Source organism: Zonotrichia leucophrys, chromosome 3, assembly GCF_028769735.1.
Source record: "Zonotrichia leucophrys gambelii isolate GWCS_2022_RI chromosome 3, RI_Zleu_2.0, whole genome shotgun sequence".
NCBI lineage: Eukaryota > Metazoa > Chordata > Aves > Passeriformes > Passerellidae > Zonotrichia > Zonotrichia leucophrys.
Window position 1 is genome coordinate 60,349,849 of NC_088172.1, and position 13,214 is coordinate 60,363,062.

The 13,214-nt window shown below is 35.9% G+C and overlaps 1 protein-coding gene across 2 annotated transcripts in view; it reads right to left on the minus strand.

Moving 5' to 3' along the window:
- FMN2 (formin 2) overlaps positions 1-13,214 on the minus strand; it is a 155,910-nt gene that overhangs the window by 120,697 nt on the left and 21,999 nt on the right. For both annotated transcript variants that reach the window (XM_064708441.1, XM_064708442.1), the window contains one exon: positions 2,421-2,568. In XM_064708441.1, coding sequence (XP_064564511.1) covers positions 2,421-2,568 — 148 coding nt within the window. The remainder of the gene's footprint in view (positions 1-2,420; positions 2,569-13,214) is intronic.

Consider the following 13,214-nt stretch of genomic DNA (forward strand, 5'->3'; position numbering starts at 1 on the left):
ATATAAATAACCTAAAATACCAACCACCAAACAACAATAATTAACCTGACAAAACCCACTGCCCCAAAACTCCCAACCGCTCTAACAGCCCTTTTCACACATCCAGCAATGCTTCACATGATACAGAGCATACAGGAACACTATTAAATACAAACTATACTAAACAGATGATTAATGACTTTGAAAAATTTTGTCTCTTGCCTTACTTAAAGCTTGAAGTCCTACTATCTTTTCTAATGCTAATGTATATAATAAAAACAAAAGTTCTATAAAAACATCCTGCTGCATCCTCTCTCAATAAATGCTTTTGTCTAAAATGGATGGTTTTCTTCAGGCACTATTGTTTCTAATGGTGATCTCTTTAATCCAGACAGTAATAATTATATATATAAAAAATACAGCTACCCTGCACATAATAACTTAAGCCTTTTTAAAAATATTTGTCTGCTACACACTGCAAAGACATAAATGCACAAAATAATTTAGTTAAAAATTTTGAGGAAGGTGTTTATGCTCAGGTTGCACATCACTCACCTCCAGGTTCTTCCAAATGGCAAGCATGTGAACAATTAAAGAAAGTTAAATTATTCACCTGCCTGAGTTGAATTCAAAAGAATTATAACTTTTTCTTTTCTTCCATGTTGTACATTGAAAAAATCACACCAAAATTTCAGCAAATAAATCTTAAGAACTACTTCTATTAAACTTAGAAAAACTCCCGATACATAATTTTTCAATTTATTTCTAGCTCTATTACTTAATACTTTTGCAGGTTTGTTTTGAGAGGGCACTAGCTGAGATAAGGAGAGAAAATTACTGTAAATGTTACATCCATGTAGTAGGCGCCATAAACAGAAAAACATAGGATGGAAACAAATCACATATAAAATTAATGCATTTTAAAATTATTAGCATTTAGTATTCTATCTTTTGATAGAAATACACTAAGTGTATCTTTAAATTTCCAAATGTTTTATGTTATCAACATTCTTCTAGATTTTAGAGAAACTAAATTCTTGTTGACTTACACCAACCTCTGTTGGGCTAAAACCTCAAAATAATTTAATTTGAAATTCACCCTTTTGTTCTTCAAGTGCACAGTATGTTCATAAATAGTGTGATCACACATCCATTAGGTAAGGCTCCCAGCTGAGAAACACAACTCTCAGAGTAGATGGCATTGAATTCTACTGCTACATATGGCAGCACTTCCATTGAATACAGCATAAAACAGGAGATCATGGGTTAAAACCTGGATTAGCTCAACAATCCAGCACTGCAGTGTTCCACACTCTCAATTGCATCAGTGAGATGGATGCAGAAATGTTTCCTTGATCTCCAATAGAATTCCTTTGGTAAAAGGCATAGCATTAAACAGAAAAATACAGCAGTATTGCATTTTTGTTGGCATCGCTTGTTTTGCTTGTGAACACTGAAATAAGTGATACCAGTAAAAGTAAAATGTTGCCATGGCAAAAGGTGTCTGTGCAAGAAATAGTTCAGTCATGTTCCAGAGGAAGTGGCAGAGAAGTCCCAAAGAGAAGCAAATCTGAAATTAACTCCACCCAAAGCCTACAAATAATACATAGATGTCTGTTAAAATAATAACTCTTCAACTCTGAGCAACGAAAAGGAGGAGTGGAAAGGAATGAAAAAATTGTGAATGCCCAGTGGCTCTCCATGGAAAGCATGGGGATGAATGCAGTCTACAGTTTTGAGAGCTGCTGAATACTAATTAATGGAAAGCAAAGCCTCCAGGAACCTGTGGTATTTATGGGTCAACACTACTAACAGAAAACAGGCTTGAAATCCTCTTCTAAATTTCTTTGTCATCTACAAGGGAGGTAGTTATTTGGTTTTAATTGTCAGTGTCAATAGACCTCTTAAAGAGCATGAAGAAGACTGCAGAAATTATTCTGGTAGCATAGCCTCACAAATTTTAAGATAAACTGACCTTGTAAACAAGTCCTTGTTTTATTTTTTCAGATACATTTTTTCTACCCCTCTGTCAGCACAGGACTGCTGAATCTACAAAGGAATACTTTACACCACTCTAATAACTTTCAGTATAGCACCAATCAGCTTCTGAAGTTTTCATATTTTTAAGAAGAAAAAAGAACTCATATCTCATAGCTCTGAAGGTATGTATACTGGAAAAGAGTAAAGATCACAGCACCTGGCAAAATCCATTATTTAACAGATGCCAGGTACACATCTTGGTTGCTAACAAAAAGAATGCATTTTTGGTGAATACTTTTTATTAGATTCATACTAGCTGACATTATTTCTGATGTTAATCCAAGATTCTCAAAACCAGGTGTTTGTTAGTAGCCAAGATACTAAGTTCATATTTCAGATTCTAAAACACAGCAGCCTCCTATATCCTATACATTTATCTTCTCTATATCCAAGAACTGTACCTTCTCCTGAAATTTTGAGCCTTTGTTCTTCATCTGGAGGTTTGGGTGGAGGCCACGCAGATGGAATTCTCCTTGGAAAGCTTCCTTCAATGTAATCTGTTGAATGTGTGGGTTGGCTAACTGCAGCCCAAGTATAAAGCTGGTCTTGCTGTGATTAAAAAAAAACAAAAATGGTGGAAAAGTTCATATAGAAAGACAAGGTCAAAATATCTAAGCTTTTGTTTCCAGTACAAATAACTCAACCTCCCCTATATCAAGACAGGCTTGGTTTTATGCTCTTCAGTCTGATAAAGACTTAAGATAAATCTATATTAAAATAATTATGTTCATGAACAACAGAAAATTAAGCTTTTGGTTTTCTGCAACCCAGCAACATGTTAAGATACAGTTCAGCACTTTTTTGAGTAAGGAGCTCTTTGCCACTTCTTTTCTTACAGCGATAACACATTCTCTCCATCATGACTGCACTTTGTCACATATGGCCACTTTGATGACTTGGAGGGAAATATTTCTTTCCACATCATACATAATCACTTTACACCAAACACACAAGCAAGGAAAATGAACAGAATTATTTCAGCAGTAATTAAACTGATATATGCACTCTTTGCAGCCCTATTTTTATCCTTTCCATTTTACTATTTTTAGAAAAACAGGTAAAAAGGTGGATTTTCTTTTGGAGTACAAAGAAAAAAACTCCAAACCAACAGCTAAAGGTGTTCTTAGTCCTCTGAGCTCAAATCAGATTAGATCCTTATTGATCAACAGCTTTGAGTTTGAGTCTTTGATTAAAAGGAGGACACAGAGTTTCTGATGAAAACAAGGGCAAACTTATTATTTAAGCTAACAGCAAGATTTTAGATGACCACAATTCAAGCAGTTATTCTTGTGACTCCTAGTCTGCATCAGCATGCACAGCTTGTGATTAAACATTTATAATACTGTACATTCTATAGAGATCATTCACAGCAATTGCACAAGTAACCTAGCAAATTATCTGGAAAGATTCAAATATTGTAGCACAAAACTAGAAAAACCATCAAGTCACATAATGAAAATACAGTCATATCACAGAAATACCTTCTTACAAAAATGGTGTTCATTGGACTTCATTCATTCTACTGACTGAGTAAAAGCTGGTACATATTTCATTTTCAGATTAAAACTTTTTTTAATTTGACAGATAATGAACTTTAAAGAGAAATGCAGGAGTAAGAAGAAAATAGTGCTTATTTTTGGGATAATCACTATTCTATGTGACTAAGTTTCTACTTGCCTAAAAATAAATTGCTGTAAGAGTAAAAATGTTCTATTGGGAGCAACATACTTGGGACAGACAAATGCTGGTAATAAAGGAAAACCCTGTTTTACAGAGGGTGCCTCAGGGTCAGAGGAAGCTCATTAGACCTTCCCAGTACAAAAAACATGGCAAAAATCGAGACCCATACATTGACTTTAGATAAAGGTAAAAATAAATGGATAAAAAGCTTAATGAAAAAATAACATCAGGTTCTTTACATAACCCTGAACTCTGTGATCCTCGAAAAGCCCGTCCATTAGAGTAGCATTACCATGCTACTCTATTTGAACATCTGAAAAGGCTTGATTAATTCAGTCGTTTGTGTCACTTAATTCTTTCCCTTTGTCTATTTCCAGCTTTTTAGAGGATATGTGTTTCTGAGTTTGTGCCCAATTTCCAATACTGTTTGAGTAAGAGGTAGAGGAAGTTCTACCTGTACATGTTGTGTGAAGAAAAAGTCCTGGATTTTGCTATAAGTCATGTTTCTGCACCATTTAAATCTCAAAAAACACCAAGGAAAATAAGACTTGAAAAAGTCATTGAGAAAAAACAGAACAATTCTTTTCTTGCCCATTCTACCACCTTTTACAGTCCAGGGAACACAGGGAAGAACATGCTCTGCACAGGGTTAACTGACTAAGCACAGATGACTTTCAACAGGATTACATGTAGGGTTATAGGGCAGTAAAACAAATTACAACTAGGTAATGTTGACATAGCATAAATGAGGAGGACAAACAGTTAAACTGTTCCTGGACATGACATTTCACCATGCCAGTTCTTGAAAGATATAATAGAATAATTTAGCAACAGATCCTTGAAATGAGGTAAGTCTACATGAATCAAGATGTATTAAAAAAAAACAAACAAAGAGCTCAGAATTATTGTACAGATGGTACACATTATGAAGGCAAGAAAATATGAAGTACCTATGTTCCTGCTGATATAATTTACAGCATATAAAATATAAGGCGTTATAAATTAAAACATCATACAACTTGGTAAAAAACTCTTAACCCAGCATGGGAGCTTTGTTTGTGAGTTTAAAAGACAGTATTTTTTGGTTGCATTGCATTTCAGGGGGATTTCTTTGTTTTGTATTCAATACAGAGAAGGACAATAGACTAGACACCTCATATAACGGAAATTTATAGATGTAAATGTAGATTTTCAAAAATGCTATGGACTTGCACTATAATGAAAGCATATCCATATAAACAAGGTATTTAACAATACTACTTTCAGATTACTTGCAAGCTTATAAATGCTATTTAAAATATGAAAAACCCTCATGCCCTCATGACAGAAAGATAGTCTGGATGGCAAGTTGATAGCCCATAAATTACACTTTAAAAGGGAAAAGATTAACCCCATCTCTACTTTCATACCCTTCAAAAGATACAAATCATTTGAATTCAGTACCTATGTACTGAAGCTATGGTCCAAAACCTAATCCTCTTTGTGTTTTGTCTTCAGCTCCTTTTCAGTCAATATACTAACCCACTTCATTTCTGCTCTTACAAATCTGATAATGCCATAAATGTGCATGATTTTTAGAACTGCTTGAAGAAATATGCATTTCTGTGATGCTGAAGTCCTGTTCCAGCAAAAAAACCAAAATAGTCCAAATAAAAAAATTGAGATTTGTTTTGTAGTATTAATAATTACAAAGCAATCATCCACGAACCTAGATTTCCACATTCAAATTTTTCTCCTTTAATCTTTTCATTTCAGAGGCAATTTTTACTAAATATCACTGTATGTACAGTCAATGAATACACTTACCGTGATCAAGTTTTGGATACATCTGGAATTTCCCCTTCACCTTGCTCAGACTCCACTATTTAGTCTTTAAAGCATCTCTTTTGAGGGAAAAAAAAAATCACATACATGTCCTAGTAATAAATGATCCCAGTCTTATTTATTCAGACTCATCTCTGAAAGCTTCAAGCTGTCTGAGTCCAGCGCACTAAGCATGATGTCAAGAAGAGTTCTTGTTTCCACACGTCCTTACACAGCACTTTCCACTGGTTCTTAAAAGTGCAGAGCATCTGCACATGGGCGAGGCAAACTGCCTGCAGGATCTGATGGTACCTAATCAATATACATTTTACCACTTATAGATGCTAGCACTTAGAATCACAGAGTCAGAGCAGTAGTTTAACTCACTCTCTTCCCAGACAGCTCTCAGTGTGCACGGAGGAGGGCTTTTCGTTAAAAACTTTTCATTCTCTGCTACCACAGCGTTGCATTTCAACTATGTAATAAATTAATATAAAATATTCACTTCACTGCTCAAGCTGGAGATTCTATCTGGCTCATCTTTAAAAATGGAAATGAACGTTGGAAGATACTCAGAGAAAGGCCCCTAGCAAATGCCATGTGGCTGGTGGACCCAGAAGTAGGGCCATGAGTTAGACCTGCAGCAATCATCAGAAGCCATTCTGGTGGGCCTGGACCTTTCAGAAAAGGGGTCACATGTTTTTCACATAGAGAGACCCAGTTTTGTTCCCTGGGCCACAGACTGAATTACATATTAGTAAATCCCTCACTGCAGGAATATAATATGCAACCTTGAACGCATGCTATATTGCACCTGGAGCTATGCAGGTGGTACAACCTTCTGCTCAAAGTTGTTTCAGTTTTTAATCAGCTGTTTATCTGCTTCTAGTTCAAAGAACAAAAACAGCCATTGTGAGAAAGGCTTAAAAGATGTATAGGAGATGGGGTTGAAATAACAATTGGTGTATGCACCTTTACCCCACATGGCTGCAAAAGCATGAATTAGCAATGGGAGGATCAAGGAGGAAAAGATCTTACCAGAAGTATTTAGAAAATTCTCAAGGAAAAAAGCCAAAGCACAGTCAGGTGGGAAAGGTGAGGCAGTACATCAGCACAATGCTCTAATATTGGGTAGCAGTAGAGGGAGGAAGTATTTCAGCAGTACCTCTAAACTTTCTTACATGAGAGTGCATTGGTACTCATACGCCTGCTGGTTCCTGTACTGAGCCATGATGTAATAGGCCTCTATTTTGCAGAACTATATTTTTTAATAATAAACTTGAAATTTTTTTTCACTAGAACTATAAAAATTCAAAGTTATACTGAAAAGGGAAGAACAGAATTGTTGGCATGTTCTCAGGCAAGTATAAATGGGCCAGGAGTAAACACAGAGCAGTGGTTACGAGAAGGTTCCTACTCATCAAGTCATTTTGGATGACATTCTTTCAGTGTGAAGAAGTTGAAGAATTAGGAGAGGAAAAAGTATAATTCCATTCAAGATGTAATAAGATAAATTCATAGAGGAATTCCATTTCATGTTACTTGGGATAAGAAAGGACCAGATGCCATGTCTTAGAAATGTTTTCCAGGCTAAGAGCTCCAAAGAGTTTGTCCAAATTTGTATGTAATTTCTTGGCATTTAGTCTGTTTCAAGTGTGTTGAAGGAATTAATTTTTTTTTTTTTCCATTCAGGAGGTTTAATCATTCTAGTATAGTAAGTATAGTACCTCTAAAATGAAAGAAAGTCAACTGCATGTTCTCCTCTGCATACAAAGAGTTAATTGTAGAAGCAAGGTTTTAGTTTGAGAAACTAGAGCCAGACTACCTCAAAATGCTCTTATCAGCAGGAGACTGCTTTATTTTAAGCAGCTTTTTAAATAAAGAAATCAATACTTTTAAGAATGGGGAAAGTGGTTTACCTTGTGAGGACAGGTTCAGTAACAAAGCTCTGTCTTGCCACTGACAGAACCAGAGCAGTGATTAAACATGGCCCCTGACTTGTGCTGCCTTGGGCTGCACTAGTGAGCACAGATGCTTTCCAAGGCTGAAAGCCAGCAAGTCCTTCATAATACTGTAAGGTATAGCTGAAGCAGCACTTTATCCTCATGAACTAAATTTGTTACATAAGCATTTTACTTGAGTCAAAGGGTTTTTTTCTTTTTAGAGAACCAATATGCCTCAACAATGAAGTTAAAAACACTTCAATTGTCAAAAATCATGAAACATTTATTTCCCATTAAATGACTTCAGCCTCCTCAACCAAAGAGAAAAATCATGCTTGATCCCATCAAACTTCGCTCAGGATTCAACACTATATCCCAGGAGAGGCAAAGAAAGGCAATAGCTCTGCAGTTAGAGCGCTCACTGGGAAAGGAAATCAGGAAACGAAATTTCAGATTTCCACATCTATTCTCATTCTGTTACAGTGTTGTCTTGGTCTTCCTGTTCCCCAGTAACTCCTACATTTTTCAGAGCTGAATAGGCTCGACTGGTGAGCTTACAGTAAACTTTCCTTGGAAGAAGGAACAGTAGCTAACCTTCATGAAAACAGGTCAAGACCTAACTTCTCTACGCAGCCAACTAAAACACCCACTTGGAAGGCCACATCCCAAGACCACCAGGTTATCAGCTACTACTGACAGGACCTGAGGGTTTGCCTTCTTATTGATTCATCAGAAAATGTAAGCTGAGACAAGAAGCTTCCTCATCAGGAATTCTTTTCATTTACACTGACACAATTCTTCTACAAGTTTGGACTCTGAAAAATTTGAATTATGCAAATCAAACTGCTTACTTAGAAAATTTCTCTATGCAATTTGACGACGTAATTTTTACAATTGTAAAAACTCTCTTTGAAAGAGATATGCAATATATATGCAAATTCAACCCTCAATTTATTTGCAATTCCAAGTGAGAAAAGGCATCTTTTAATGACTGACATTCTGAAGAGAACTAACCTAAAGAAAGTCACAAAATATAAACATCTCTCGAGGTGACAGGCTGACCATCACCTTTATCATATGCACAATGATACTAAAAATTTTAAACGGGTAGTGTAAGCTTAACATTCAGTATATGGCTCTTGAGGCAGTTCTTCAGAACAACAAGCAAATTATCAATGTTCATTGCAAAAAAATAAAGTCTGAAAACCTAGCAACATGCTACACATAAAACATCTAAGTTGAAAGTGCATATAGTAGCATCATCACAAAGAAACAAAACAAAGAAAGAAAAAGAAGAGAGTAAAAGAAGACCTCAGGACATGAGCTAACAACAACAAAAAAAAACCAAAAACAAAACGAAACAAAAAAATTTTCCTAAGAATGGAAGTAGAGAAGTAGCATAAGAACAATACTTCGGCCCAACAATCAACCAACTGTTTGCATTGTAGCACACTCAAGAACATTCAGAATTGCTCACCACAAAAGACAAAGTGCCACTAAGTGTGACGGGGCAATGGAAGAGGAGACATGGAGGCTTTGATTTGGCCAAAATGAACTGCTATCGTAACCTACACTTGAAAAAAGATTAGGACAGCAGATTAACCATCTATTTTCTCTGCTCTCGTCCTCAATTTTCAATTGTTCACTTTTAAATTCTTATTCACTATTGACTCCAATGTATTATGATAAAATCAAGTACTCCAATGTACTGCTCTGATAAATACTGCTCTGAAGTGGGACTGCATTCAGTCTTACTTATTATATGCCCAAGCGTTGAAAGTATGCTTGTAAAAAAAACTGCATATATTGTTGCCAGCTATGTGCTGCAGTTTAGAATTAAATTCTCCTAGCTGCTCTCAGTACTAGGGAAAGTTCTTTGGAAATTGAATCACTGGTATATTCTGTCTGTTTAATGAGAAAGGAGTCTATTTACAGTCTGTTTTCCTACTAATTTTCAGACGGATATCAGCAGTGCAAATAAGTTAAAATTAAGTCAAGCCTTCATGTCACTAATTTCTCTTCCTTCCGACTTGCAAAGTCCCACCATCTGCTCCTACTCAGCAGAAAGAAAGCAGTGTCTTTATTTCCTTAGAAAGCATTTGCATCGCCACAGGTGGCCAGGAGATAATAGGAAAACAGCCATTTTTTTGCAGCATTTTCCATTCATGCTGTCTCTCTGCTTCCTTGGGGAAGCATTATTTCAGAAACAGATGACAGCCTAGTCAGGCATCATAACTGCAAATGGCACAAGGGGAAGTGCCTATCCCAAACTGTCAAACATGACTGTATAAAATCACATCATAATACAGCAAAAAAAGATACCAGCCAGAGGACTTTATTTAGCCCTTTCATTATAGCATGTGCTGAAACTCTTTATAAATCAAGAAGGCATTAACAGCTGTACTCAACTGAGTAACAGCATTAAATAGAAGCACTGAAAAGAGATGCAGAGATATAGCTGAGTCAAAATCAAACCACAAACAAAGAAAGATGAAAGGAGATGATATTTTTTTAGTGCCCCTTGAAAAGCAGTCATTACTGGACCCTTCAGTGTGAAATAGAGATTAAGTTCTTAGAACAAAGGAATTCATTATGAATATTAAGGTATGCTCAGTTTTCTTCTCAAAAGCACTTACAAAATTATAAAAGAAAGCCCTTATCACAAAATAATTTTTCACTCAGAATTTAGGTGTTTTAAACCTAATGCTCAGAGACAGCACAAAGTTACTTGAAAAGTCTGTCAGAAGAAAAGTAGGAATTTTCTATGAAAGAAAAAACTGCCCATAGCTTAAGACTATACAACGTGAACTGAAAAATCTGAAGCAGGAAGTCATAAGTAGGGATTACACATCCACAGTGTGTGTTAATTGCAACGACTAGATGAAATTCAAACATCAAGTACTGTCAGTATTTCTTAGCACTGAGATATTAAAAAAAGTTTCCTCATATTGATAGGAAAATGCCAGATTCTTCCTTGTTATGAACAGTTTAAATGCTCATGAAAATATTTATAATTTATACACATTACTGATGACTCTCTGAAGATAGTTATACCTTAGGTGATTATTAAGAGAGGAGCTAAGCAGATGAGATCTCTACTTATTAAAGACTGTCATCCTCCAACAGGAAGAAAAGACTTGCCCATTGTTACATTCTTGCCAAAGATGCACCCTGTAGACATGTCAATTTCAGGATTATTTTACTCTACTAAAATAACAGAATGAGATAGCATGCTAAAAAGCTTAATACTACAGCTGCACTACATATAGGAAGGTAGGTAGCTCTTACAGTGACAAATAACAAGACAAGGGGCAAAAGCCTCAAACTGCACCAGGGGAGGTTTGGATTGGGTGTAAGGTAAGATTTCTCCATTGAAAGGGCAGTCAGGCATTGAAGAGGCTGCCCAGGGAAGTGGTGGAATTACCATACCTGGAAGTGTTCAAAAGGAATGTTGATGTGGCACTTGGGAATATGCTTTAATGGTGAACATGGTGGTGCTGGGTTAAAGGTTGGACCTGATGATCTTAGAGGTCTTTGCCAACCTTAACAATTCCATGATTCTATGGTTTATGAATGGAAGACTTTTTCACAAGGCATTAATGTCTTGCATATCATTCACTCAGAGAATATTTTGTTGTATTTGAATCTTTAGAAACCCTCTTGAATAAGTCACAACTGCGACAAAGAGAGAAATTCAAAAGGCAATAGCCATTCAAAAGGCAAGCAATTTTTTCAGAGAACACGCTTTCTGTAGGCTTTTAATAATCTATCTTTCTAAGTTGCCCATTTACTTGCTCACTTTATTTTTTAGTTAAACTCCCTGTTTTTATTTTATAAAATACTAGCAGAAGCATGAAAGACTAAAGATAGCCTGATGAGTAAGTTGCCATGACATAAATGAAGCAATATTTAGCAGCCTCCCTTGCAAACGGGAAACTAGCAGTAAGGGCAGCTATGTCTAGACAGAGAACCTGCCACTGAACATTTACTTACTCTAAGATACTCTTTACATTGTAGGAGTAGGTAGGAAGAGCTATAACAAAAGCTTCCTTTGCCTCTTAACAGCTAAATCTTAAAAACACCAGTCCTCGTTCTATTTACATTACTTTTAAAGCTTTATTCAACTTGTATTTTTCAGACTAATTTTTTATTCTGGGCAAATGCCATCAGCTGTTTCAAAAGAAATAATTGATACAACAGGCCAAGACTGAACATGCAAGTTTTCTCATAAGTTATTAAAATAGTTGTAAAATTTCTGTTTTTGGGCTAGTTTGACAAAAAGTTCAGAGATACTTCATGAACATGTCATCTCCAATCATCATTAAAAGACTTGAGTAATATAAAAGCCTTTGGAAACTGGACACTATCCTCAGCATAAATGTAGTGACAGCTGATGATTCTCTAAAGATTTGTGCTCTAACTTAGCATTTGTTGATCCTTCATGTTTGCCATATATGAAAGAAGGCATAAGCATCACATCCACAAACCATAGTGTACACCAGAGACACAAATGCCAAGAATTTAAATTAAATTGAATTCTAGGAGCCATTATAAAACTAGCCCAAGAAACTACAAGCTGTGAAAGTTCTCTTTACTTTTAATGCACTGCTTAATTGCAGCCAGACAAAAAGGAAGAGAAAGAAATATGATCCAAAGTGAAATCAAAAAGAGGGCTTGTACTATTTTTTAATAGCCTGCACTGAAGCCTGGAATATCTTGGAACTAAAAAAGCAAACCAGATCTCTTGCATTACTGAGAAAACAGACACAAGATTTGGATAAACATTTCTAAGAGAGGGAGAAGTAGAGGTGACCAGCAGGCATGAATAATAAAGAGAATAAGAATATAATCCAAATGTGCAATTGCAAATATTTCAAGAGATTTCAGCATTAGCCATGTTAAATTAAATTCTAGAGGTCATCCAGAAAAGACCATCAGAGGTAGAGAATAAGACTTTTCAATAATCTGTTTATATTCATCTCAAGCCATGAGCAATAGATCATAGAGTGAACAAAACTTACTTGTTTTCATAAACTGTAACCTAACATCCTCACAAAATGAAGTCTGTGGGATCACACTAAAGCAAGAAGGGAATAATGGATTTTATTCAATTTAAAAAATAGTACTTTAAAGTTCAGAAATACAAGGAGTAATTCACAAAAGGAGAAAAGGATTCAAAGATGGGTTTCAGTGGAAAACGTATTGGAAATTCTGCAAAAAAATATATATATTCTGAAAGAGTGACCTAAGAGACTTTACAAGCACCAGACTAAGATGAAAATCAAGAGAGGCAAAGAAGCAACAGTAAGGAACAGGCAACCACCATGGAAGCACCTTCAAGAAGGAGGAAGGCAGGCCAACCAGGTGGCAGGGACCAGGACAGGGCTACAGGAGCTTTGCTGAGGGCAGTTTCAGGTCAGTGAAAGGGATATCAGCCAAACTGGAGGCAATCCAAAACTGAACTGGAGTCTGACGAACTCAGATATGAACTAAGAATATGGGTCTGGTTCTGCTCCTAGTTTTGGAGTAAAGTCAAAGATGTACCTCTTAATTCTAGATGGGTGAAATTTAGGTATTAAGGCTAGTCCTTAATTAAGTCCTGATTCCTAAGTCTTTAAAATAAGCTGTTGGGTCAACATTAAAGTTTTGCTCTAATGAATTTAAAAAATGCAAACAAACAAACAGGAAAAATGTGAATAGGAAAAAACCCCTAAAGTACACACACAGAGAGAGATGCAAGAGAGGACACAACTAACCAAACTTACTTTT